The 27933-nt window shown below is 51.5% G+C and overlaps 1 protein-coding gene across 2 annotated transcripts in view; it reads right to left on the bottom strand.

Annotated features, from left to right (window-relative positions):
• SH3PXD2B (SH3 and PX domains 2B) overlaps positions 1 to 27933 on the bottom strand; it is a 65312-nt gene that overhangs the window by 31760 nt on the left and 5619 nt on the right. For both annotated transcript variants that reach the window (XM_031506023.2, XM_021532124.3), the window contains exons 2-3: positions 22796 to 22876; positions 6699 to 6774 (exon numbers count right to left, since the gene is read on the bottom strand). In XM_031506023.2, the coding sequence (XP_031361883.2) occupies positions 6699 to 6774; positions 22796 to 22876 (157 nt within the window). The remainder of the gene's footprint in view (positions 1 to 6698; positions 6775 to 22795; positions 22877 to 27933) is intronic.

Raw genomic sequence — 27933 nt, 5'->3', positions numbered from 1 at the left:
CCTTTCTCCCTGGAATTACTGAAGCCAGGGCTGGGTGCTACTAAGAACAGGACACAGAAAAATGGTCACACAATTCTGACAGTTTTAAAGCCAGGGCTGAGTCACTGATCAGAATTTGAAATCCAGGGCTGGGTGATTTATCCCAGTTTGAAATCCAGGACTGGGTCACCCCCTGTGCCTCTCCCTGGCTTGGCCAGCAGCTGGATCACGGGTGACTTGTGCAAGCTGCCAATGCATTTTTGAAGCAGAGAGGAACAAAAGCCAAGCCAACTTCAGCTTGCAAAGAGCACGAGCAAAAACCTTCTGGAGGAGCCAAATCTCCTGCCAGGCTCAGTGAATGCTTTGGAACAGGACTGAATCCACTCAGGGGCAGCTCCATCCTTGCCCTGCAGTGAAGGGGATGGGGTCAGGCCAGCTCAGCCCAGGATTGCTCCTAATTCTGGGCCCTTGGCAGCAGGGCTGGGACACTGATGGTGGAAAATGCTCTCTCTGCAGTGCTTTCCTTCTCAAAGCACGCCAAGAAGAGCCAAATCTGGCAGCCTTTGTGACAGAGTGAGAATAAAACCCCCCTCTATTCAATCTTCTCCTATTTTGAGGGTGAATAGCCTGGGAGCAGCACCCAGGCTGGAGCTCCATCCCTTGCCCTGAGCAGTTCTTTTCCATCTGACAAGAGAATGATCCATTTTTGCCTTTGCATCAGCAATCCCAGTGTGTCTGCTGCCCAGGATTCTGTTTGAATGATGATTGCTAAAAAGATGAATGGATCACACCATTGGTTCTGTTGGCAGGGGTAAAGAATGGCTGTTTTGGTTCTAGGTCTGCCAAAATGAAATCACTGATGGGTGGGTAGGTTATAAATGGCTGGAATAATAAGCTCTGAGAGTGGGAATACTGAAATGTTTAACAAACATATGCTAGTGAGTAATAATAAAAAGAATACAGTTTGGGGGAATAAATTCATCACAAGTGATCTTAAATTAGCCCAGGCATGGAGCATGTGAACCAGCAGGAAATCCAGCTCCTCTCTCTATTTGCTCTAGATCTGGTATTTTTCAACAAGGAAGTTGATTTTCTATCAAAAAGCTGACTTTAATCAAAATACCTAATTTACATAATTGCAGCCCTTTCAGTGCTGCCAAATCCAGCAATGGCAACCCTTGAGTTGAGAGGCAGGAGAGAGCAGGAAAGCACTTCCCTCCTGGAAGGGAAAGGTGGGATGCAGGGTCAGGGGGATGCAGCATTTCCCTGGGCACGTTTTCCTTGGCCCAGAGCTAAATCTGGGAATAGCAGAGCTGTCCATGGGGCTTTTCCCATGGCCCAAGGCAACAAAACCCAAGGGGAGCACGGCAGATTGAGGGGTGCAGAGAGCACAAGAATGAAGCTGCAGCTCCAGGGGATGGCTCATTCCCACCCCCCACTGCCAGCACTCTCTCCCTGATGAATTTTTAGCTGCTTCCAGAACCTGTAAGGATCCTCAGCCAGGTTCTGGCAGTGCCCAAGGCCAGGTTGGATGGGGCTTGGAGCTGCCAAGATAGTGGCTGTGCCCTGCTGTGGCAGGGGTGGGATGAGGTGACCTCTAAGGTCCCTTCCAAGCCAAACCATTCCATGGTTCCACGATTCCCAACTCATTTTTGCCCTCCCAGCACTGCTCCTACCTCAGGATGAGGAACAGCAGGGACAAGACATGTGGAGGGAGTGGTGATGGGGTTTTCCATCAGCTGCAAAGGCCAGAGCTGCTGCAGGCTCCATTAGCCCAGCTTCTCCCCCTTGTCACCACGCCAGGACTCAGGAATAATTAGATTTTCTTATTTCCATAGATAACGTTATGCATGAGCAATGAGCAGGCTCCATCCCTTGGCAGCAGGAATTCCCTCCAGCAGGAAGTGTGCTAAAATTCACTGTCCTTTACCCAAACAGAGCTGAGGGAACACTGAACATTCATCACCCAGGAATGTGTCAAACAAGTTGATTTTGGAAAAAGAGACTCAGATAAGGCTCTAACACACAATGGCTGTGCAAGCACCCATGCTCCAGGATGTCCTTTTTCTGGACTTTCAAAACCTGTTAATCCCTCCAAAGGAAAAGAGAAGCTCTGCTGAAGGGATTCTGTCTGGCCATAAAAATTCCTCTGGTGCCAAAAAGGAACTTTTCCCCAGGAGTGGAAGAACCAAACTCCTCTGTGGGTAATCAAGGCTGATCTGCTTTATCTGATTGACCCAAAAATTGATGGAGCAGCTCTCAAAGAGGGGGTGGGGGGCTGTTGGAACTTTGGCTTGGTTTAGGGGTTTTATTTTTTTAACTTGTGCTTCTAAAGAAAACTTAGCAGCTTTTTGTTGTTTGGTTTTAAGGTAGTTTTTTTGTAAGTTATTTAAAAGATTGTGTTTTTTTTGGTTATTGTGGTTTGGTTAGTAGCTTAGGTAGAGGTATACATATTTTTGACACCCTCTCTGTCTGCTGTTTTCTTTTTTTCTCCCCCCACCCAGGGTTGTTATTTTTTATATGATATATATTATGTGATATATGTTTATAGTTTTTTTCTAATATTTTCTACTTTTATTAAATGGTGGTTTTTTTATTCTCAACTAATTAATAAGTGCTAATATTATTAAGAACATAGAGGTAAGGAAGAGGAAAGAGGAGGAACAGGATTGGTTTATATTCTTCTATTTTAAAATTTTTGACCTCTATGTATAAAGTAAAAACTCCTTTGTATAGGTGTTAAAACTTCTTTGAAATAATATTAAAATTTTTTTTCTTTTTACTTTGTAACTACTTCTACTATAATATTTAAACTTTTGTGACTCTTTGTTCTACTTTTAAAGTTAGTAAATTATTCTATGGCTTAAACCCAAAATCCCAGCTGTTTCCAGCTGCCTGCCAGGGTTTTAAATGATTCTGACCTGGGCTTGGAACCTCCAAAAATGTCTGAGGGACATTTTGAGTTCCAACAGGGGGCTGGAAAAAAAAATGCAGCCTGGCCCCCACTGCCTCAGGCCCTCACTGGGATTGAAAAGTGTCAGGAAACCTCGGGGGGAAAAGGCTGATAAGGAATTTGGGTCTCCAGCAGTGTGAGACACAGCAGGCAGGCCACAGGAGGAGTTCATCTCTCCAAATAAACAAAAACAGGGAAACAGGGCTCTGCAAATTGTTCCCTCCTGTGGGAATTCTCCAGGCAGAGCTGGAGTTATACTGGGAGTAAGGAGATGGGGAAAAAACAAAACAAAACAAAAACCAAAAAAAACAAAACAACAACAACAACAACAACAAAAACCCCCAAAAAACCCCAAAACCCCTCCCTAAACCAAAAAAACCCCAAACAAACAAACAAAAAAAAAAAAAAAAAAGAAAAAAAAAAAAGAAACCAAACCAAACCAAAAAACCAAAACCAGGCACAGGGACCTAAAGTAGTGAAACTGTGGGGCCAAAGGCTGGATCTGCAGCAAGCTGAGAACCCCAAAGCCATCCCCTGGCCATCCCAGCTGGAAGCAAGGCAGGGATTCCCAGGGAGGAAAAGCAGCTGTGCCTCCTGCTTTACCCTGGAGGAGTCCCCCACTCTGCCCCCAGCCCACGGCCTCGGAAAGAATTCACTTCTCTGCACCTTTCAAATCACATCCAGACTTTCCCCAGCACGGGTTCCAAACTCACTTCAGGAAAAAAAGGCAGCCCTGAATGTACATGTAATTAATCCCAGCCCCTGGAGCAGCCAGCTATTCCTGGGATGGGGGATCAGCCATGGGAGATGGTGTTTCCAGGAGTCCTACACTTAATATCTGCTCTGTGCAGGGCTTCACACTGCCCTCCCAACCCGCTGTAGCACACATCCCATCTTTTTAGAGCACAAAATAGCAATTAGGACCCTTGCCCCATCTCCAGCTCACAGGAAGGTGCAACAGGACTGAGCAAAGTCAGGTACCGTAGCTGGAAAATTCATGAGTTTTCCCCCACTGCCCTCACAAAGGGTTTGTAGGAGCTAAAGCACCCTCACAGTTATTCTGGAAGAAAAACCCCAAGTTTGTGGGTGGCACTGATGCCCACACCCAGCAGGCTGGTGGGCTGGGAAGGGAGCAGAAAGAAGGCTTAATTCTGCTTTAAAAAAAATCACCTCCCCAAACCTCCTTTCTCCTGCTCCCTTCTCAGGACTCCACTCCTGTCCCAAGCAGCTAAATCTTCCTAAAAAGCAATTTTACAGCCAAAGTGAGCTCAGCCTCAGGCAACCCCTCCTTGCCGAGGCTCACGTTTCCAGCCAGGATCTCCTCCAGGCCGTGGGGCTTGGAAGGCTCCACGTTCCTCAGAAAAGCTTTTTCCTGAAGGATCTGGCACAGCCCTCCCCAGCTGAGCTCATTTGTTTTCTCTGCTCCTTCTCTCCCGGGGTCTCCACGCCGTCACGTCCCGGGCTGGAAGGTTGGGGTGGATGTCCCAGCTGGGCACCAGCAGGGCTCTGCTCCTCTGAGCTGCCCCAGCACCACCACGAGCTCTGCCAGGGGCTCCAGGCCAGCTAAAAGAGCTCAAAGAGCACTTCAGATTCCCCCCAGAGCTTCTGCAGGCACACAGCAGGGAAATCCAAACCCCACCACGCTCTGCTGGGCGGTGGAGGTGGTGCCAACACCCAGCAAGGGACAACCCCTGGCCCCAAACTCAAGGGCTCTGCTTTGGAGGAGCCAACCCTGCGGCTCCACCAGAGCTGAGTGGGCTGAAGGACTTGCACTTACAAAAACCCCTTCTGATAGCATCGAAGAGCTGCTTCGAGAGGCCAGAGTCTCCAGAAATTTCCCATAAAAAGTCAAATCCTCAAAGCAAGGCACTCGCAGAATGAGGCAACACAAAGGCAGCAGAGTTCCTGTGGGCTGGGTGTTGTAATTTGGGGCAATCCTGGAGCTCCTTCCCATTCCAGGAAAGCAGCCTGACAGACAGAGCCCGTGGCACCTCCTCAGTGGTGGTGCTGCCCCTCAGCTTGGGACACTCTGGGGTTTGCTGAGCCAGCCAGAGTTGCAGGAGGCATTTTTGGGAGCTGCTGATGCTGCTGTGCAAGGGGCTTCCCACAAAGCAGAGGACTTGCAGGAAACCACAGCGGCCAAATCTCCCCTGCTAATGAAATTCAGATGCTCCAAATGGGATTGGGAACAAACTCCAGCATTCCCAGAAGCTGAACACGAGCAAAACCCCAGCAAGTCTGGGGAGACAGAACCACGTTTTTGCAGAAAACCAGTCCCAGGCTGCTTGACTGAGCTCACCTGGGCTCAGCCCTGGGCTGAGAGAGACAAAACTCATTGTCAGCCCAAACTGGGAAAGCAAAGAACTGCTCCAGAAAGGAATCAGGCTCCAGTACAGCCAGAAAATATTAAAAGAGCCTTCCTTCCCCGCAGTGAAATCCTCTTTCAGAAGCAGGGCTTGCCCACCCTGCCACGGGGGAGGTTCAGGCTCAGGTGCCCAGGGAATGCCACCAGCTCCTGAGTGCTCCAGGAGCCACCACCCATTCCCACCTCCGAGAGCACAACCTCCCCCAAGCACAGCACTCCTGCAGCTGGCCCAGCCCTTCTTTCCCAGAATTTCCACCCCCTTTTTTCCCACAGTGGAAATCCCAGTGACATGTTTCTGAGCAAAGGAAACTATTCCAACACCAAGGAGAAACAAATACTGGTGAGCGCGAGCAGCAGAGCTCTGACCAGGCTTCTCTCCCAAAACCAGCAGCGTTTTGGTGGGAATTTTCCTCAAGTGCAGCATGGCCAAAGCACAAATCCCATTTTTCCAAGTGATGCCCTTTGCCTGTTTGGCTTCCATCTCTCCCTGCTGGCAGGAGCACTTGCACAGCAAGAGCTTTTCTGCTCTAACTCCAGGTGAGCTTTGCTTTTGCTGATGTTACAATGCCAGGACCAGCCAGAATCAGAAACCCAGACCAGATCCTCTTGCTTAGAAAGGGGTGGAAATTATTTTTATTTTTTTTTTAGAGAAAAGCAAAGCTCACAAAGGCCTTTATGTTTCTAGAAGAGCCAGGAGGCAGAGCACAGCACAAAGGGCTGCACTAAACAGACCTGACAGCCACTGGAAGTGATTATGGTGCTGTGACATTCCTAAATATCCTCATTAGCTGCTCAGGGCTGGGGGTAAAGACAACTCTGTGGTCAAAAAGACTCCCCACAGGCTGCTTATTTTCCCAAGGCACATTAGGGCTCTTTTTGCCCCCCCAGCAGCAGCCACCACACCACAAAGTGCCACGGATTATCACATCTGTTCTCTGGGCATAAAACCACTGGTGCTGGACATGTGACAGAAATTTAGTCTTTGAGAATCCCTCCCAAGCCAAGGCTGGCAATCAGCTTGGGTTCCACTCTTTCAGAGAGAAGGGAAGAACACTCTTCTTGCTTTTTCCTTCTCTCTGGATGCCCCCATGGGATGGGCAAAGCAGTTTTGGGGAGGCTCACACCACCCTCAGCCCTGTGCCTGTGGGGTTCTTGGTGTTCCACTCGACAATTCTGGAAGTTCAGAGAAAACCTGAGGGGTTTAACACCCACTTGGCACACTGCTAACAAAACCAGAGGTTTAAAATGACACACTGCAGGCCAAGAACTCGCTGCTGCCCCAGGTAAAAGCCAAAATCTGTGTATGCTCCCACCTGTGTGTGTGCTCCCAGTCCCACAGGCTGGGAATGAGCTCCTGCCCTGCCAAAACCAGCAGGATTTTGCTGGAGCCCCCTGTCCTACCTGGCAGAAAGGGGATGATCCTCTGCTTGGGGTCCTTCTGGCCTCCTTCCATGGGGAACTTGTCCAGCATCTGCATCTAGGAAAGGAAATGCAGGAGAGGTGAGGAAAGTCAGGGATTCACTGGCAGGACACTCTGGCCAGGAGGGGAGACAGAACACGCCCAGAGATATCCAACAACCCAATCTCCAAAGCATTCCCTCCATTTTCCTTTGGGAGGAAGAGGAGGGAGATGCAAACTCTCCTTTGGTTTCCCCAGGGCATGGATCTGAAATGTCCCCCAGGATTTCTGCAGCTGCCTGGTGTCCCCAGGGTGCTGAAATGGGTCTGGCAGTCTCTGTTGGAGCTCTGTGCCTACAGAATTCACATTTATGGAAGCACTGGAGATAACCTGCCCAGGAAGTGTCCTGAGCACCTGGAAAGTCCAACCAGCCCTCTGCAGCCCTGCACATGCAGGAGTTACAGTTTTTCCCTTGGATCTCAAACACTGGGATAAATCCTTGAGGTTTGGTGCAGAGGGGACAGATGGAAGGAGGTGTTTTCCCCCAAAGACAACAGGAAAACCAAGAAGAGCTCTCAGAGTGAACACGAGAGAGCTCAGAACCTGTGTGGCACTGAGCACAGCTGGGCTGTGCTCACAGAAAACAGCTGGGAGGTGTTTGGGAGGAAAAAACGTCCCCAGAGCAGCCAGGGAGCATTTCTGGAGGCACTGGGGGTAATCCTGGAGGCACTGGGAGCAAACTGGAAGCACTGGGAGCATTTCTGGAGACACTGGGGGTAATCCTGGATGCACTGGGAGAAAACAGGAACCACTGGGAGCATTTGTGGAGGCACTTTGGGGCAATCCTGGAGGCACTGAGAAAAAACTGGAAGCACTGGCAGCAAACTGGAAGCACTGGGAGCATTTCTGGAGGCACTGGGAGCAATCTGGAGGTACTGGGAGCATTTCTGGAGGCACTGGGAGCTCTCCCAGCCCTGCTGCAGCCCCAGCTGGGGCTGCCTCGCTGGCAGAGCTCTGTGAGCCTCCAAGGCAGGGATGGAGCAGGCTGTGCTCTCCCAGCAGCACGTGCCCGGGCTGTGCCTCTGGCCACATCCTTTTCCAGCCTTGTGATCCCACCAAATCCATCCAGAACTGCAGCCCAGCCCATCTCCATCTCCTTCTGCAAAGCTGCTGCTCAGCCTGGGGACTCTTCCCTTCGTTCCACCCCAGTCAGACCAGCCTGGGCTGGCACCATTCGGCCTGGAGGGAACCAATTGCTGGTTTTTTAATTGCTGGAAGGAGGAAAAGGGATTGCAGAGTACCTGGAGCAGCCTGTGGCAGCGAGAGGAAGAGGAGAAGGTGGGGAAGGAGAGGGCAGGGGGTGATCCCGTGGATGCCAGCCAGCCTGGCTGCCACGGCACAGCTCTGGAGGAGGCAGCAAACACCAGCTCATCAGCTCTCCTGGGCACGAGCCTGTGGGAAGGACGGCTGGAAACCTCACTCCAGGGAAAACAAGCCCAGAGCTGGCTGTGAGCAGGGGTGTCAGAACTCCAAATGTCCCTCAGACATTTTTGAAGGTTCCAGGCCTTGGTCAGAAGCATTTGAGACCCTGGCAGGCAGCTGCAAACAGCTGTGATTTTGGGTTTGAACCATGGGATGATTTACCAACCTTGCAGGTGGAACAAGAAGTCACAAAAGTTTAGATATTAGAGTAGAAGTAGTCACAAAGTAAAGGGAAGAATTTTTGAGTGTGTACAGGATTTTAAGTCCTGCACAGGGGGGTTTTGGTTTTGTACATGGAGGTCAGAGGTTTTAAGATGGATTTGGGATCTGGGCCTGCCCTGTCCTCCCTCTTTCTTCTTCCTCACCTCCATGTTCTTGGTGATGTTGGCACTCACAGATTGGTTTAGAGTAGAAAATCACAATTTAATAGAGGTAATAGGCATTGGGAAAAACTGTAACCATGTAACACATAATGTACCATATAAAAGATACAAAAGCACCATTTAATATAGGTAATAGGCATTGGGAAAAACTGTAAACATGTAACATGTAATGTACCATATAAAAGATAGAAAATCACCATTTAACATAGGTAATAGGCATTGGGAAAAACTGTAACCATGTAACACGTAATGTCCCATATAAAAGATAGAAAATCACAATTTAATATAGGTAATAGGCATTGGGAAAAACTGTAACCATGTAACACGTAATGTACCATATAAAAGATAGAAAATCACCATTTAATATAGGTAACAGGCATTGAGGAAAAACTGTAACCATGTCACACGTAATGTCCCATATCAAAGACAGCAGCAGCCCTGGGTGGGAGAGAAGAAGCAGTCGGGGTCAGAGAGGATGTCAGGGTGTGTGTGTGCCTCTGCCTGAGCTCTGAGCAAACCACAGCAGCCCAAGGAGAAAATCTTTTAGATAACTTGCAATAAACTGCCTTGAGACCCAACAACAGAGACTGCTGAGCCTTTCTTTGGAAGCTCGGGTTGGAGGAGAGACTTTTCCAGCACAGGGAACCCCTGAACCAGGCCGGGGTTCTGGCACAGGGGATTCAGCTTGGGATGGAAATCCTGGAGCACAGAGCCACAGAAAGGCAGCCTGGGGCTGAGGGCTCAAAAAGCACAGAACAGAGAGGGGAAAAAGCAGCTCAGAGCCAGGACGTGGCACCAGAGACAAGGGAGAGGCACCTGGCAAGGCTCCAGGCCTTGGGGCTCCCTGGTCCTGCAGATTTTGCAGGATGGGGACACAGCACGGGCTGTCCCACTGCTCCTGCCAAGGAAAGCCAAGGAAAGCAGCTCCAGCTCTGGGAAAGGGATGGGAAAAGGGTAAAAGTGCAGCGACCCCACAAATCCACAGGGGAGGATGCTGTACAGATCCCAGTGCCAAATTTTCCAAGTAGGGCACCCTTTCCCCAGGCACACAGGCAGCAGGGCTGTGGGAGGGAGGAGGTTTGGGGCATGGGGAGAGTCTCACAAACTCTCTTTGCAGCAAAAATTCCCCTCCAAGCCCCAAACAGCACTGCTCACATCCCATTCCCAGAGGGGGCCAGCCAAGACCCCGGGGAGAGGGGCAGACAGGGCAGCAGAGATGCAGACAGACACAAAACACAGCAGAGCACACAGGGGCCAAGTCTTGCTCTCAGCAATGCACCCAGCCAGCTCAGGGAGAAAAATGAAGGGGAAAACAAAAAAACCCAGCAACAATTAATCTATTGTTTCTCCCTTCCCAGATTATTTTTAAGTATTTGTGACAGAGAAGGAAGAAGACAAAAGCTGGAGTGGACACAGTCTGAAGAATTCTGGTGTCTGTTATGACAGGGAAGCTGTTCTATCCCACTTTTTACTGAGCCTCTGCAGCAGGGAGAGGGATCACAGCTTCCCCCAGCCTGGAGCCAGGATTGAGGCACAAAAACCCCAGGGGGGTACCCAGCCCGGCTCCCCACACCAGCACAGGGCACATTTATCCACATCTATCTCCACCACCACCACCTAATCTTATCAGCTGGCTGTTCTCCTTGCCCAGGAATGTCTGGAGTGAGGCAGACTGTGAGAACTCCCTGAGCTGCCCATTAACAGGGAAACACAGGAAAAACAAACCAGGATAACACCCCCAGGGATGGGCAGCCTCGGAAAAGCAGCTTTGTACCAACATCCCTCAGGCTGGCAGAGAGCTACTTCATCAACAGGAAACCCTGGAAGATAATATCCTAATTAGACCAATTAAGAGTGCTGCAGGGGATCCTAGGGAGAGGGGAACATCCCTGCTCAGCAGGATTCCTGGCAAGCAGAGGGTTTTGCCCAAAAAAGGAGCTGATGGTGCAGTGCCAGAGGGTTTTGCAGCATGCAGACAGAGTGACCCAGAGGTCTGGCTGTGCAGGAGAGGGTCCCAGCCTGCAGGCAGGACATGGCATTTCCCAGCTGGAAAAAGCCTGGAGGAATCCCTGCCAAAAAGTCACAGCCTCAGGCCAAGTGCCAGCAGGTAAAAAGCTGTGCCAAGTTTGCTGCTCCTCTGAGGGCCACAATGCAGTGGAAGCTTCTCCTTATCAGGAGGATTTGTTGAATGAACGGGGAGGAAGTGATGCCCAGGAAGTTCCACCTGAACACAGGGAAGAACTTTTTCCCTGGTCAGTGAACAGAGACCTGAGAGGGGATGGAATCTCCTCCCTGGGGACATTGCAGAGCTCTCCAGACACATTCCTGTGCCCTGTGCTGGGGGATGGCCCTGCTGGAGCAGGGAGGTGGCACCAGGGACCCTCCGTGGTCACAATCCACCCTGGGATTCCAGGATTTGCTCTGCTGGATTGGCAGAGGCTCAGCCTAAAACCACACTGCTCCTCTGTGGTGCAAAGAGGAGAGAGCTGCCCTGAGCCCTGCCTCCAGCAGACAGGCCTGCAACCCAGAGCAGTGCAGCCAGGGAAAGGGGGAAAAAAAAGGAGTTCAACAAAAAGCTTCCCAGTCTGGTGGCAGAACCACAAGAGAGTCTTTGTGAGCAGGGGCAGCAGGGATGAGCCTGGGCCAAGGCTGCTCTCATCCCAAACCCCCCAAAGCCCATCCCTGGCTGCAGGGAATGCCCAGGGCAGCCTGTGGGGTGAGCCCAGAGGGGACAGACCCTGCTCTGCCCCTCCTGACCCCCAGCTGGCCATGGGCCAGGGCAGCAGGGTCCTGCTCCAAGCTGGGCTCCAGTGTCCCACTGGGAAGGGGACACAGGTCCTGCCAGGGGGGACAGGCTGGAACCAGGGACTTCTCCAAGCGTTCCTGCAGATCAAAGCACTGGAATCAGCTGTTTGGGAAACCTCTGCCAAGCAATGGTCTGGGGAAGAGACATCTGGCAGCAGCTCACAGGGCTCCTGGTGTTTAGTCTCTTTGAGATCCTACAAGAGGCACCTTCCCTGCATCCTCAAGGGCTGTCTGAACAAACGGAGTGAAAAAAACCCCACAGCAGCCCAGGAGACAGAGGGAGGAACAAGGAGCAAGCTCAGATCCCAAATGTGTTGAATGAGACAAGAGAAATGGGCAGGAAGTGATGCCCAGGATGTTTCATCTGAACACAGGCAAGAATTTCTCCCCTGCTCAGTGCCCAGCCCTGGGCTGCCATGGATGGGAGTCCTGGGGAAGGGCTCCAGTGGTGCCACACTGCCAGAGCTCACCCTGGTTCAGGGGTTCCCTGTGCTGGAAAAGTCTCTCCTCCAGCCCGAGCTTCCAAAGAAAGGCTCAGCAGTCTCTGTTGTTGGTCTCAAGGTAGTTTATTGCAAATTATCTAAAAGATTTTCTCCTTGGGCTGCTGTGGTTTGCTCAGAGCTCAGGCAGAGGCACACACACACCCTGACATCCTCTCTGACCCCGACTGCTTCTTCTCTCCCACCCAGGGCTGCTGCTCTCTTTCATATGGAACATTACGTGTTCCATGGTTACAGTTTTTCCCCAATGCCTATTACCTATATTAAATGGTGATTTTCTACTCTAAACCAATCTGTGCATGCCAACATCACCAAGAACATGGAGGTAAGGAAGGAGAAAGAGGGAGGACAGGGCAGGCCCAAATCCCAAATCCATCTTAAACCTCTGACCCCCATGTACAAAACCAAAACCCCCCCTGTACAGCACTCAAAAATTCTTCCCTTTACTTTGTGACTACTTCTACTCTAATATCTAAACTTTTGTGACTTCTTGTTCTTCCTGCAAGGTTGGTAACTCATTCCATGGCTCAAACCCAAAATCACAGCTGTTTGCAGCTGCCTGCCAGGGTCTCAAATGCTTCTGACCTGGGCCTGGAACCTCCAAAAATGTCTGAGGGACATTTGGAGTTCCAACACCACACTGTTCCCATTGCAGGGGCGAGGGGAGCTGGGGGTTCAGAGCAGCAGGAGCTGCCACACTGAGCAGGGTGAGGATCCCCAGAGCATTTCAGCATCACCAGGAGGGGCAAGCCCGACCTCCCCAGCACCAGGAAATGGCATCACACAGGCTGGAGTGTGAAAACCTCATGGAAAACTTGAAGCATCGCTCAGCAGTCGACAAAAAATGAATTAGCTGAGGTCAGAAGGGAAAAACAAAAAAGGGCCACACAAATTGCCAGCGGCTGCCCCTGCAGGAGAGATTTCCTGTGAGGTCACAGGAAACATTTAGGCACACACTGGTGAACAGCTCCTGGCATGGGGAGCAGGGGGTGGGCAGGACACCCATCACCCGTGGGGACCCCAGGACTGAGCCACCACAGCTCTGTGTCACCCCAAAAAACACAAGGGACACACCCTCTGCCCATGGGGACCCCAGGACTGAGGCACCAGAGCTTTGTGTCACCCCAAAAACCACGAGGGACACACCCAGGGAGCTGGGTGGGCTCTGGAGCTTCACATCTCCAGGTTTGGGCTGAGCTCAGCTGGGTCCAAAAGCAGCTGGGCAAAAAGCTGCCATGCCCAGGGCAGATCTCTCCTGCCTGAGATTCCACAGAAGTTTTGGGCTGGCAGGAACCCCAAAGCTCATCCAGGGCCACCCCTGCCATGGGCAGGGACAGCTCCCACTGCCCCAGGCTGCTCCAGCCTCGGGCACTGCCAGGGATCCAGCAAGAATGAGCTTACAAGAAGAGCTGAAGCAGCTGAACTTGAGCCTTCAGCCCAAGGCAGGCAAAGATCTCACCTCCATCCACCTCCTTCTTGCCTCTCCAGGAATTCCCAGCTGCTTTTCTGCCACTTTGCGGCAGGGGATCAGCCCCAAAAAGGGTCTCAAATCCTTTTTTTAACACCCAAACTCCTCACTGAGGGAGGTATTCCTCCAAATCTGCCACAACACCACATTTTCTGCCTCTCCAGAAATGCCAAGTATCAGCCCGCAGAGGAAAATGGGAGCACAAGGAATTCTCCACGAGTTGTGCAATTGTGTATTGAAAAATACCTGGTTTGGCTAATTTGACATGGTGAAAAATGACATGCAAGTGAAACCCTAAATGTTCAGCCAAAGGCAGCATTAAAACAATAAATTCACCTCCCTTAATTACACCTCCAAGATCTGATTTCCACGCTGCCACGTGAAGACTGAAACCTAAATTTGAAGGAATTTAGAGATTTTAGAGGAACTAAGATTTTAGTGAGAGATAAGCCTTACTAGAGTTAATGAAAATAAATGAGTAGGCCTTGATGAAGTTAGGAGTTAGTAGTTAACTAATAATTGATTGCTTGTCAACACTTGGGTTTATAATGAAGCATACACAAACTGACAAATAGATTTTAGGAACATCAGACAATTGTGGCCTCCTCTGTTCTGAAAACAACTGGAGACAAGGAATGGGAGTTCTACCAAGAGTTCATTTGTCAGATTGGCATTGAAAAGGTAGAAAGGTCAGAACAAGGAAGACTTCATTGACTTCCTCATTTTGGGACTCCTCCCCATGAAAGGGACACCGACCCATTTCAGGGAACAAACCACGCATGCTGCAGGGAATGGGATGTACCAAAATGATGAATATGTATTTGTATTTTGGATATTCCATACTTGGATGGATAAAAGGGCTCTGTAATCACCTGGAAGCTGCAGTGTGGATTTGGGAGCGTTCCCACACACAATAAACACACACTTTCTAACATTAAACTGTCAGAGAGTTTTTGTCTGTCACAGTTGGATATCGATACTAAATCAATATCCATATTTTTTTAATAAATCAAGACAGCCAGGGATCCAGCAAGATTTGTGCCCAGCTCCTTCCCCAGGCAGATTCCTGATCTGGTTTCTCCTCCAGCCCTCCCTTCCCCAAACCCTGCCCTGCTCCAGATGAGCAGCAGTAGACCCGGGTGGGTGCATTCCTTCCCCAAAATCCATTTTAACCCTGTGGCAGGCCCAGACAGGAGGAGGCAGAGGAGGAGGCTGAGCTGAGCAGCAGCTCAGGAGCAGCAGCCTCACGACCCTCCTCTTGCACCACACCTCTTGCTAACCACCTAAACCTTCTATTTCCCCTGCTGCCTGTCGGAATCTGAGGTATTGATGATTCTGAGATTGTAGAAAGTCTCTGATTTTCTGCCCCCCTGCCAAAGAAGAAGTTGTAATTAATCTGTGCTGGTTTCCAGGTTGTTTATTCTGTTTATCTCTCACATGTTCTGCTGCCCTGCCCAGCTCTGTCCTGCAGGGCAGCGTGTGGGGCTCTGCCCTCAGTGGGATGTGACAAACATTAAATACCAGAAACTCCCTGGGCTGCATTTACAAGAACGTGCCAATATCTGTCACCTACGTTGGACAGTGTGTCCCCAGCCTGAACCAACAGAAAAATGCCAACACCACAGTGAGACATGGAGGGCATGAAGAAGGAGAAAAAGGACAAGGCACACCCAATTTCCTCCATCTTGTCCCATTTGGACCCCTAATCTGGAATCCTAAAATTTTACTTTTGCACTCGTGCCACACTTAATTATTACTGATATCAAACCCTCAGAGCTGGTAATTGATCCTGTGAGATTGAAAACTCTTTTTCCATGGCCAGAGATCACAGCCAGTGTCTCTGGGGGCTCTGTCCAGGGGGTTCCTGACCCCTGCCAGGGCAGCCAGAGGGAATGGGCAGAGCAGGCTCAGAGCCAGCCCTCCTCTGCCCTGGGTGAGCTGGAACAAGGCTCCATCCACGGGAACTCACAACAAACCCGGCTGCACTGGGACAGGGAGAGGAGCTTGGGACAAACTGAGAGCCATGAGAGATGCTCCCAGTCTGGAATGAGCTATGAGAGCTGTTCTTAGCCTGGAATAAACCATTAATGCTATTCCCAGCCTGGAATAATCCATGGAGAGATGCTCCTAGTCTGGAACAAACCAAGACCCACAGAGAGCTGTTCTCAGCCTTGAATAAACCACGGAGAGCTGTTCCCAGTCTGGAATGAGCCACGAGAGCTGTTCCCAGCCTGGAATAAGCCATGCAGAACTGTTCCCAGCCTGGAATAAGCCATGGAGAGCTGTTCCCAGCCTGGAATAAATCATGAATGCTGTTCCCAGCCTGGAATGAGCCATGAGTGCTGTTCCCAGCCTGGAATAAGCCATGGAGCTCCCAGCACTGCTCGAGACAGGCTTTAGCTCTGGGAACTGAAGTGATTCCTCCTGCCCAGCACTGCTGCAGCCCTGGCTGTGTGCTGGCCTGGGGATGCTCTCCCAGCACCACCCCAGGGCATGCAGGCTGCTGGTGCCCAGGGGCAGGCACAGCTCCCTGTGCCAGGCACAGGGGGGCTGCCAGCTCAGCCCAGGCCAAGTCCCTGACCTGCCTGGCACTGGGAATGGGCTGGCTGCTGCTGCCAAGGGCTGGAACGCTATAAATGGGAGACTTTTGGAGAGAGAAAACATTAGGGAGCCAACTTTTAACTAGGCTGAAGTGCACTGGGCTGTGCCTGCTCTTTGTGGAGGGAGAGAGGAGCAGAGTGATGAAGGTCTTTGATGCACTGCTGGAAAAACACCGGTGGTTCCTTCTGCAAACAGAAGGAGCCCTGATTTAATGGAAAGTGTTTCTCCTCCTCCTGAGCTCCAGGATGGGAATTCACTATTCCTACGCTTCTGCAAGTGGTGTTTGAGCCCGTGGCTCTGGGTGCAGCCTGGGCACAGGGGACAGAGCAGTTGCTGGTGCTTTTAGCAGGAACCTGGCTGGAGGAAGCTGTGGGTTTTTCCCTGTCCTCAGTCACGCAGGGACTGCCTTTCCTGATCCAACTGCCTGAGAGCGAGATCCTGCTGATTTATTTTTGTGGGAGGCTGAAACCACAAAGTTCATTGCACACACACACAACTGCTCAGAATTTTGCTGAACTCCATAAACCCTGGAGGGAAAAAAAAAAAAAAAAGAAATCCCCAAAGTGTTGAAATAAGATTCCTGTTACGAAAGAACTATTGAGAGAGCCCTGTTTACCATCCCTGGACACACAAAACCCTGCAGCTCCTGCAGCCACAGCCTGGCTGAGCTGTCTCAGGGCTTTGCCATCAAAGAGCAGGCATGACCCAGGAGAGGGGGGAACCCAGGCTGGCATTCCCACCTGCTGGAGGCACATCACTCAGCACGGCTGCTCTTTGCTCTCCACACCAGGAGGATTAAGACAACACTCACTTCACCTCTGAGAACTCCTGCCAGGAGCCTGGCTTAAATAATGGAGGAGGAGGAGGAGGAAAAAGTGGAGGAGGAAGGGAAGGAGACAGCAGAAGGCAAGCTCTGAGCTCACAGTAATGGAAGCAAGAGGCTCATTTTAATTTTTCAGGCCTCTAACTGCCTGAAACAAGCCGATGAGAACAATTCCTCTTTGTGTGCCAGCTCCAGTCTCCAGAGGCCATTCAATGTGGTGGATTATTCAGAACCCCTCTGACTCCCTGAGACACAGACTTTCCCCTCTGCCTGGCGCCTGTGTGCACACAAGAGGTGAGGAACCCCTCCAGAAGGACCAGGCTCTGCTCCACGTGGAGATGGCAGGCACAGGCCACTGCCCGCTGCCAATTTTCTCATGGAAGCAGGCACCACTTCAACAGACTATTTGTTTTTCGGTGTTGCACACAAAGCTGTTGGCCCCAGGGCTGCAGGACTCTCTCCAAGATGACACAGCTCCAGGTGGGTCAGAGCTGAGAGTTTCCAGCAAAGAACCTGAAGGAGTTGTTAAACATAACAAGAGAAAGGGAAACACACTGGATGCACAGACAGACAGGAACGGGAGGGAGAGCCAAAGCCAAATATAATGCTGCTTCAAATTCCCAGTTTTTCTGTGCCTGGATTGTGCAGCGAGCACATTTAGCCCAGCCTGTGTCGTGTCTCCAGCCCTGGGTTCAAAATTAAGGCTCTGTGCAGAGAAGCAGCCACAGAGCATCACCCTCTGTGCAGCTCCAGCTGGGCCAAGGACTGAAGGATTTGACTGCAAGGGGAAAAGCCTTGGGGCAACCTCTCCCAAAAAGAGGTTTGGGAGAAACATGCCAGGGGACAGCCAGGGGGTCAGGCTCTGCTCCAGGGAACAGGGACAGGAGGAGAGGGAACGGCCTCAGGGTGGGCATCAGCAGGAATTTCCCCATGGAAAGGGAGCTCAGGCACTGGAACTGCCCAGGGAGGTTTGGATCCCATCCCTGGAGTGTCCCAGGAAGGGCTGGAGGTGGCACTGGGTGCTCTGGGCTGGGGACAAGCTGGGGATCAGGCACAGCTTGGATTTGAAGGTATCAGAGATTTTTTTCCAACCTCAATAATTGCAGGATTCTGAGGTTGTGGCTGCAGCCAAAAGGCAGATGATGCTGAGGACATGGAGTAGGAGAGCACAGGGGGCTGGCAATAGCAGGAAAGCTGTAAAAGGGTTGGCTTGGGATGTTTTAGGAGTGCAGCACGACCACAGTGGCTCTCGATCACATGAAGAGCTGAAGTGACTGCCAGCCGTGCCTGGCGAACTCAGAATGACCAAGAGGGGAAAAAATGTTTCTTTCTGGGGGTTTCCACAAGAAACCACAAGAGACCAGCCAGAATCTGTTCTCTAAGCAGCAGTGCCACTCCTTGCAGCCGTGGTTTCACGAGGATCCTTCTAAGGAACTCGCCGGGCTCCTCCCATGGGGAGCACCCCACAGGGCAGCCCTCAGTCCCTGCACAGCTTCTCCACCCTGGCAGGGCTGGAAGCATCTCCCAGGCAGGACCAGAGCCTGATCCTCTCCCTGTGCCCACCACAGAAGCCACTCCTCCCATGCCTGATCACCTTCCACGCCAGCTGACATTCCCAGCATCCCTGCAAGCATCATTCCCATTCCCTTAATTTCTCAGGAACAGCATCCATCTGCTGCCAGCAGCTCACATCTGGAATAGTGAGTGTTGTGAAAGAGCCTCAGCCCTGTTGGAAGGAAATTATTCCTCCAGCCAAGGGAATTATGCAGAACTGAGTTTAGCATTTGGAGTTACAAATTTACTACAAATCCTACAGTTACACCAGGTTTTAAACTTCAGAATTACAACTTCATCTTCCTTCATTCCTAAAAATCTGCCCTCATGCAAATTGTCACGTGCTGGAAAACATTCCCAGAGAAAAGGAGGAGGAGAGGCAGAGGATCTGCAGAGCAAACCCCTCCTGAGCAGTGCTCAACTCATGAGCTCCTCAGAGAGGAGCTGATCCTCAGCTCAGGAACTCTCACCCTGATCCCAGCGCCTGGAATGTGACCCCAGAGCAGGAAAAGGCACTTCCCAAGGGATGAGAGCCACCACTGCATCTGCCTTGGCTCAGTGAGGGGTGGCACCTCCTGTGGGACACTGAGCAGCCCTGGCGTGGCACAAGGGATGGCAAAACAGGCAGGCTGGCAGGAAAAGGAGGTCCTGCCAGCCCTGGAGGAGAAAGGCAGCGTGGTGGTGCTTGGAAAGGCGGCTGCAGCCACGGGCTGCAATCCTGGAATTCTGCAGGACAGGAAAGGGAAGGGCTCTGCAAGGCCACAGCACTCAGGCAAAGCCTCAAATGCTCCTGGCTGGAACCTGTTGACCCTTTTGGGATATCCCTGACCCCTTTGGGGTGTCCCTGACCCTTTTGGGATATCTCTATCCCTTCAGGATATCCCTGACCCCTCTGGGGTGTCCCTGACCCTTTTAGGATATCCCTGACCCTTTTAGGATCTCCCTGACCCTTCTGGGATATATGCAATTTAATTATATACTGAATTGTATTTTGCCTTGAAAAAAAGCCTGTTAAGCTTTTGTGGCACCACTGGGACCAGCAAAGGTGGCTTTTGACATTGCTCATGCCAGCATGGGGAACACAGCTGCTCCAAGACAAAGGAATTTCCCCATGGAAAGGGAGCCCAGGCACTGGAAGTGCCCAGGGAGCTTCGGATCCCCATCCCTGGAGGTGGCACCTGGAGGTGGCACTCGGTGCTCTGATTTTGGGGACAAAGTGGGGATGGGGCACAGCTGGAACTCTGATTTTGGGGACAAAGTGGGGATGGGGCACAGCTGGGACAAGGTGGGGATGGGGAACAGCTGGGATTTTCTGATCTTGGGGACAAGGTGGGGATGGGGCACAACTGCAACTCTGATTTTGGGGACAAGGTGGGGATGGGGCACAGCTGGGACTCTGTTCTTGGAGCTCTTTTCCAAGCTCAAGGATTCAGTGGAGTCAAACTCCAGCAGATCCAGGCTTCACTCCTGGTTCAGTCTGTGTTTGGAGAGTCCTTCCTGCCTGCCTGGGGAGGGGAGGACACTTTGCCCCGTGGCTCTGCTGTCAGCACTTCTGGTGCTCCTGTTTTCCTTGGCCCTGCTCCTGAAATAATTGTTTAGCCACAATGGAAGGTGACAAATGATTCAGCTGTGACCCCACTGGGAATATCAGGAGAAACTCCCCAGCCACTCACACGGAGCTGCAGCAAAGAAGGTTTAGGTTGGATATTAGGAAAAAAAATTCAATGAAAGAATAATAAAGCACTGGAATTGTCTTCCCAGGGAGGTGGTGGAATCATCATCTCTGGATGTGTTTAAAAAAAGCCTGGACATGGCACTTGGTGCTGTAGGCTGGTTGAGGTGTTAGGGCATGGGTTGGACTTGATGATCTTAGAGGTCTCTTCAACCTCATTATTCTGGGATTCTGGGATGCTGTAATTCTGTGATTCTGGGATCTCCTCAGCCCCACCAAGCTCCTCTCTCCCACTTGGATCCAGCAGCTTCCACGTCCCTGCCAAGGAACAGCCACTGACAGCCAGGGAGGGTGCACCAGCCTTTCCCCTGCTCTTGCAAAAACAAAAACCTGCTCAGCTCTGACAGGAGCATGGAAAGTGCAGCCAGAGCCACTGGGAACACTGATATCAAATGAACAAATATCCCGACCCAAACATGCATGTACTGGGATTGCTCAAGGCTGTGAGCAGGAATAAATCTGGATGGATTTTCCCTGGATCACATGAAAGACAGATTCTTGACACAGAGCTCACCTGCAACTCAAATTTCCAATTCTTCCTCCAGCTCATCAAAAAGATCAGAACTGGACCTAGGAAAAATATTTTCCCCTCTTGCTGTTTTCAGAAGCAGCTGAACTGTTTTGGTCCCACACTTATTTTGTGGGGGGCTGTGTGGAATTTTCCTTTTTTTCTTTTTAAACAACCAGAGGCATGAATAATTTCCAGCACGGAAAACTTCTGCCTGAAGAGCTAAAACTGGCTCAGAATCATCCAAGAGTCACACAAAAAAGGCCTCCAGCAATGGCACCAGTCACTGCTACCAAGCCTACCTAGAGCATTTTTTTCCACTGTGCTCAGAGGATCTGTTTCACTCCTCACCTCTCAATCCAATTTCCACTGTCCTGCACCACGAGTTTAAAATAAGGGCACCAGGAAGCAAGGGTGATAAGGGGGAAGGAAGGGAAAAACCACAGATTCTTTCATTCTTTCAACAGAGCCAAAAAGGAGTGGTTGTTGTAATTATTTTTACATTAAAAAAAAAAATAAATAAAAAGCTGCAGAGAACAGCGAAGGGCAGAGATGTTTGCTTTAAACTCTCCCACCTCCACCACGATACATATCTACATGTATTTATAAGTATCTCATATATCTACATGTATTTATAAGTATCTCTGCTTCTACAGATGTTCTGCAGAGGGTCTGGCTCCAGCGGTGCCGTTTCCCACCTGAGGAGAGTGCACAGCTCCAGCCAGGATGGAGGGGAGGGAGCCCAGCCACAACTCCCACATCCCCAGCCCAGGGATCCAGCCCAGCTAGAGGCACAGGCACCCCAAAAAACTGCTTTTTTTTTGCTCCCCCTTGCAGCAGGAGGTGGAACGAGCTTGGCCAGCAGCGTGGAGCACCGTGAAGAGGAGATGCTGCAGAGAAGGAAGCACGAGTTCCATTTCCTTCCAGCCCTGGCTGCTGCCCAACAGCTGTTCCTTATTTATTTACTTTAATATTTCCTTGGTTACACAAGCAGCTGCTCACAGCTTAACCCCTGCCTGGGGCTGTGTGACAGCAGGGCAGGGACACCCAGAGCTGTCCCCTGGACACTGCTCTGCTGCTGCTGTCCCTGTTGGCCAGGGGACAGGGCAGCACTGCTGTCAGCAGCATCTGCCCCCATCCCAGGTCTGGCAGGAGCCAGCTGAACCTGGGAAAGCCATCTGCACTCCCAGGGGCTCTCTCTGCTGGGCAGGCTGGAATTTCAGCCCCGTGTTTGTGTCTGCATGCAGAGATCCCAGCAAAGGTTTTCTCCTTCCCCTCTGGAGTCCAGCCCAGGCTGATGCTCAGCCTCACATCGGAGGGCTCTGGGGGCAGAGGGTGCCCAGCTCCTCCCCTGGTGCCACAAACAGCCCAGGAAGGGCATTCCAGTGGCCCCTCTGGCAGATGCTGCCAGCCCAGAGATCCCTTTGTGCATTTTCTTTTCTCCTCTGCTCAGGGCCTGTTCCAGAGCACAGTTTGTGTCCTGGCTCAGAAAGCCCAGCCAGACCCCTTGGCTCATCTCCACCAAGGAGGAGGTGGAAAACACCCTTTGCCTGCTCAGCCAGAGCACTGCTTTGGGTTTTCTGCAGCCCAGCCTGGCCCCATTGCCTTCCCAGCCTCCTCTCTCCCACTTCCATTTTCCTCCTGGCTCCCTCCTGCACCAGGAGGGAATTAAATCAGAATAATAGGATGGCCTGGGTTGGAAGGGACCTTACAGATCAACACTAAACAGGGACATCTTCTACCACAGCAGCTTGCCCAGAGCTCCATCCAACCTCTTTTTGGACACTTCCAGGGATTCAGGGACCCACAGCTTCTCTGGGCACCCTGTGCCAGGGCCTCCCCACCCTCACAGGGAGGGATTTTCCCCTGATATCTGATCTTAACCCACCCTCTCAGTCTGAAGCCATTCCCCCTTGTCCTGTCACTTCATGCTTGTGTAAAAAGCCCCTCTCCATCTTTCCTGCTGGTTCCCTCAGGTGCCAGAGCAGCTGCTGCCAGGGGGAGCGGGCACTTCCCCAGGGAACCTTTTCCAGTGGCAGCCCTGCTTCGCTGTGACAGCAGCTGGCAGAGCCACAGGAACGGAGTTTGGACCCAACTGGAACAAAACCCTCCCCGACAGCAAACAAACCTCCCTCAACAACAAGCCCAGCAGCTACACGGGTGGAGCAGAAGCCAGCAGCCCAAGGGAGCCCCTGTCCCTCCCCAGGCAGGGCCAGGCCTGCAGGATTCCCAGCTTTCCCCACCTGCAGGTCGAAGAACTTGCTGTAGCGCCGGTAAATGACCTCCGTGGCTCCATTGGACCAGGTGACCCTGATGATGTACACCTGCAGGGAACAGAGGCAGAAATCAGAGCAGGGCACCCAAAAAAAAACCCAAAAACACCCCACCACAACCCAAAAAGCTGCCAGTGCAGCCCTCACTGCTGGGTGACAACCAGGGGAATATTTCAGATCAATTCAGCAGCACCACAACATAGGTAAGCTTAAATTACCGAGCCTCACTGCTGCAGCTTCTCCAAATATTTATTTCGGGTGGTGAACTGAGCTCTGCGGCCCTGGAGAGGGGCACACACTGGATGTGAAATGTGTAAAAGCACAGCACAAATCCCTCCAGACACAGGAGTTAATAACTAAACCCTGGCCACCCCACTTAGAGCTGCAGCACCAAATCTGATTTTGGGGTCCACCTGCACCAGCCTGGCTGCTGCAAATGGGACTGCAACAGCTCAAAACCCCAGGGTCTGAAACTCCACCTGCTTGGGTTTGGGTTTCCTCCACTTGCTGGGGTGGAAATGCCACACCAGCAGCCCCAGTCGCTGCAGGTCATTCACAGAGCCCGTGATCAGGCTTTAACTGGGGATGAATGCAAAACAAACACCAAACCCAGCCCATTTCATCATTCATTCGTCTGTGAAGGACAACAAGCACATCACAGGATGAGGCAATTACTGAGCTAATGTCCTCTGCTGTGTTTCACAGAAAGCAGAGATAACCCTTGGGTAGGTGCCAGCGTAACACCCAAGTGATACAAATCTCAAACTGATAACACATGGAGCAGAACCGAGGGTATTTTTTTTCTTCCTAACTCAAGTCCTTATTTCAAAGAAATTCAAGTTATCAATTCCTTGAAGAAGGACCAAAACGTTCAGAAGCCCAGGTGAAGGGACCTGCTGGAACTTCTGCCAGCAAAATCAAGCATCAAGGCTCTTAAAAGCTGATGTTTTGGTATTTAGGACAGAATCCCTGAGTTGTTTCACAAGGTTTTCCCCACTGAGATGGCCATTTTCTCAGATTCTGGAATGTGACCAACATCCTAAGCCAGTATCCAAAGTCAAACACCAGGACAGCACAACTCTCAGCTATTTGAGTTTATCAAACCCCACTCAAATCCTGGACTGAAAATCCACCTCAAATCTCAGTGTGCTGCTCAGAGGGCTGACACAGCCTGAGCCACCACGGTGAGGACACTCCTGAGGGTGACAAACTCTTCCCAGTGGAATCACTTCCAAATTGAGACAGAAAATGAGGCAGCAGGAGGGATGAATTCCTACTGCTAAAATGCAGAATTTCTCTCTTTTCAAACCAGTAATTCAAGGTCCACTTGGGTTGATTTTGGGTTGGGTTCGAAGGGGCCTTAAAGATCATCCAATGCCACCCCCTGCCATGGCAGGGACACCTTCCACTGTCCCAGGGTGATCAAACACCTGGCCTTGGGCACTGCCAGGGATCCAGGGGCATCCCCACCCAATATCCCAAATAAAACCCAGTCTCTCAGTCTGGAGCTGCTTTCATTCCCAAACTCTTATTTTGTGATGAACCACCCCCATTTCCTCACTATAACACAAGCAACACAGATGGATTCTCCAGGACAACATCTGCTCCAGCTGTGGAAGGACAGCAGCATGCTCCAAGGCAGGCAGCACCCCTCCAGCAAACCAGGGGTTAAGCTGGTGTTAGCAGAGGTTCAAACTCCTTTTCCCTCTCCCCAGGCCTTGCTGCTGGGCCAGCATGAGCTCATGTGGGCTGGAAGCTCTGCTGATATCCCACTTTTCTCAGCAGTCCCCAGCACTCCTCGGGGTTATATCACTGCTGGCTGCCTGCCTGCAGAGAGCCTTGCACCGGGGCAGCAGGAGGAGCCAACTTTCCTTCTTTGTTTATTCCTACCCTGCCTTTATTTGGAGTCAACAGCTTATTAGGCTGGGGTTTTAATCAGGATGTGGATATACTCGAGCCAAAGTCATTCAGAGCTCTTCAGGGTAATGAAGGCACGAGGTCTGAGGGCACACCAGGCTTCCCTGCGGCTCTGCAGCTGAGGGAAGCAGCATTTCTGCTGAGTGATGAGCTCACTGCTGCTTTGCTGAAATGCAGCCCTCCCTGGGGTCAGGAGGAAGAGTTTCTTGCACATCCCTTTCCAGCAGCAGCAAAGTCTCCAGGGGTATCTCCTCAACTTACTTATGGAAAGCAGAGGAGATGTGGGAATCCAGGGCATCCCTCTGGCTGCCCTGGCAGGGGTCAGGAACCCCCTGGACAGAGCCCCCAGAGACACTGGCTGTGATCTCTGGCCATGGAAAAGAGTTTTCAATCTTACAGGATCAATTACCAGCTCTGAGTGTTTGATATCAGTAATAATTAAGTGTGGCATGGGTGCAAAAGTAACATTTCAGGATTCTAGATGAGGGGTCCAAAGGGGACAAGATGGAGGAAATTGGGTGTGTCTTGTCCTTTTTCTCCTTCTTCATGCCCTCCATGTCTCACTGTGGTGTTGGCATTTTTCTGTTGGTTCAGGCTGGGGACACACTGTCCAACGTAGGTGACAGATATTGGCACGTTCTTGTAAATGCAGCCCAGGGAGTTTCTGGTATTTAATGTTTGTAACATCCCACTGAGGGCAGAGCCCCACACGCTGCCCTGCAGGACAGAGCTGGGCAGGGCAGCAGAACATGTGAGAGATAAACAGAATAAACAACCTGGAAACCAGCACAGACCAATTATGGCTTCTGCTTTGGCAGCGGGGCAGAAAATCAGAGACTTTCTACAATCTCGGGATCATCAATAGCACAAATTCCAACACACAGGAGCCCCTCAGTATCTGTAACACCTGGGCAAGGCCACCTTCCTCGCTCCTGGTGGATATTCCTTGTCCTTCCAACAGCCCCATCCCAGATCTTGGTCTCTCCCAATATCTTATCCAGTCCCCGCTGTCTCAGAAATGAAAAAAAAAACACCAGAAAACACAACTCTGGTGCTCCCCTTGCCTGACAACACGTGCAGGTTTGGAGGGGTTTGAACAGTGCACTCAGCCACACAGTGAACAATTCCAGAGAACTGGACATAAGCTCCCAGAGCCCCAAAAATCCATTCCTCAGCTGCTTTTGGAAGGCACTTTCAGTGACCAAGACAGCTTTAAAACCATTCCACTTGCTCTGGAGTTTCCCCTCCTGGCCTGGCACTGCGCCTGAGAAAGCACCTGCAGGGCTTTTCCATGGGAAGGGAAGGGAAGGGAAGGGAAGGGAAGGGAAGGGAAGGGAAGGGAAGGGAAGGGAAGGGAAGGGAAGGGAAGGGAAGGGAAGGGAAGGGAAGGGAAGGGAAGGGAAGGGAAGGGAAGGGAAGGGAAGGGAAGGGAAGGGAAGGGAAGGGAAGGGAAGGGAAGGGAAGGGAAGGGAAGGGAAGGGAAGGGAAGGGAAGGGAAGGGAAGGGAAGGGAAGGGAAGGGAAGGGAAGGGAAGGAGCTGAGTCAGTGAAAGCCAGGAATGGTGGCTGCCCTTCCTCCCTCCCTCTGGAAAGGACACCCTGCCCTCCTCCCAGCCCTGGGAGCCTCAGTCCTGGCAGCTACAGAAGGCATGGGGACAATTTTTGAGGTGCAGGTGGATCCTGTTTAATGCCAGGTCTCATGAACACCAAACCCTCTCCATGCTGCCATCCCTTGGAAGACAGAAATGGAACAGATCCTTCACAGAAAATGGAAAGTTGCAGATGCAAAAGGCTGAGCACGACAGACTCCACTGCAACTGAGCTCCCAAACTCCTTGGGATCCCTGCATCACCAGGAAATGGTCACAAACCAACTTCTTCAAAGCTACCCGTGGAGCAGTGTGACATCAGGGCCACCAGGCACTGCCCAAGGCTCTCCTTGGTCACACTAACTGCCCTAAATTAAAATATAATCTGGAAAAAAAGCCCTGGGGATCTTGCAGCCTTCCCAGGGAGCTCGGTCCCCTCCATCATCATCCAGCATCTGTCCTTGCTGTCCCCTCCCAGCACCTCTCTCACAGGGAGCACGGCTGGAAAATGGGGCTGAAAACCTTTGGAAGGGAACTGTCAGAAAAATGAAATGCTATGAAACGAAATGAAAAAAGAAATGCAAATGGCACCTGGCCAAGCGTACCAGAGCTGTCAGAGGGAGCCAGAGGGAGAGCCAGGACATCCCCCTGGGCAGGAGGGCAGCCCAGGCAGGGACAGAGCTCCTGGGAGCTGCAGGAGCCAGCTCAGACACATCCAGAGCCACGGCAGTCACGGGGACAGCGGGGATGAGAAGCCAGTGAGAATCTGAAAAGGGCAGCCAGAGATTTTGGGTTTTTTTTTTTTTTTTTTTTTTTTCCCTTTCTTTTCCTCTTGAAGAAATGGAGCAGAACGCCCTGGGAGCAGTCAGCCACCAGGGACTACTGGAAATCCCTGCTGCTGCACCCAGCAGTGGCTCCTGGTGACTTCCACTGCCCAGAGGGACCCAGAGGGACCCAGGGCACCGCAGCCATTCCCAAATCCTCGGTCCTGCCCTTCCCAGAGTCCCACACAACAGAGGAGCTGACTCAAACTGCTGACTCGAGGCAAGGAAATTAAGAACAGACACTGAAGAAAAAAAAAAAATAAAATAACAGAACCAGTTTCCCCTTCTTAAACACGAGGCTGTGTGACCTCGCAGAAGAATCACTTCTGGACTGCCTGCATAAACACAGCAGGACAAGCTGGGAAGCAGCCTGGACTGCTTCAATGGGAGTAGGAAAAAGGCAGAGTGAAGGTGAGGAAAACCTAGAGCTGCACTTTCAGCTTCTCTCCTCCTACAGGAGTTTTGCAAAGTTTTCCATGGAGATTTGCAGCACATCCTGGCTGGGGGGGTGACACACAGAGACCCCAGGAGAAAGGATGTGGGAGATGGCAGCTGCCAGGGAGCCCTGCCTGGCACCCAGCTGAAGCAGGCAGCAAGTCCACCCCAAGCTCAGCAGCGTCCAGAGTCCAGCTGGAGGCCAGGAGCAGCTCAGCCATGCCAACATCAGCCCTCCTGGCATGGTACAGCCTTCCCTGGGTGGCTCTGAAGGATCCCAGAGCTTCCCTGGCATCCCAGAGCTCCTCCACACAGACACGGAGAGCAACCCCATGGTGACTTGGA

Source organism: Lonchura striata, chromosome 15, assembly GCF_046129695.1.
Source record: "Lonchura striata isolate bLonStr1 chromosome 15, bLonStr1.mat, whole genome shotgun sequence".
NCBI lineage: Eukaryota > Metazoa > Chordata > Aves > Passeriformes > Estrildidae > Lonchura > Lonchura striata.
The sequence above is the reverse complement of the archived record's forward strand: the minus strand, read 5'-3'. Positions and strand labels throughout refer to the sequence as shown.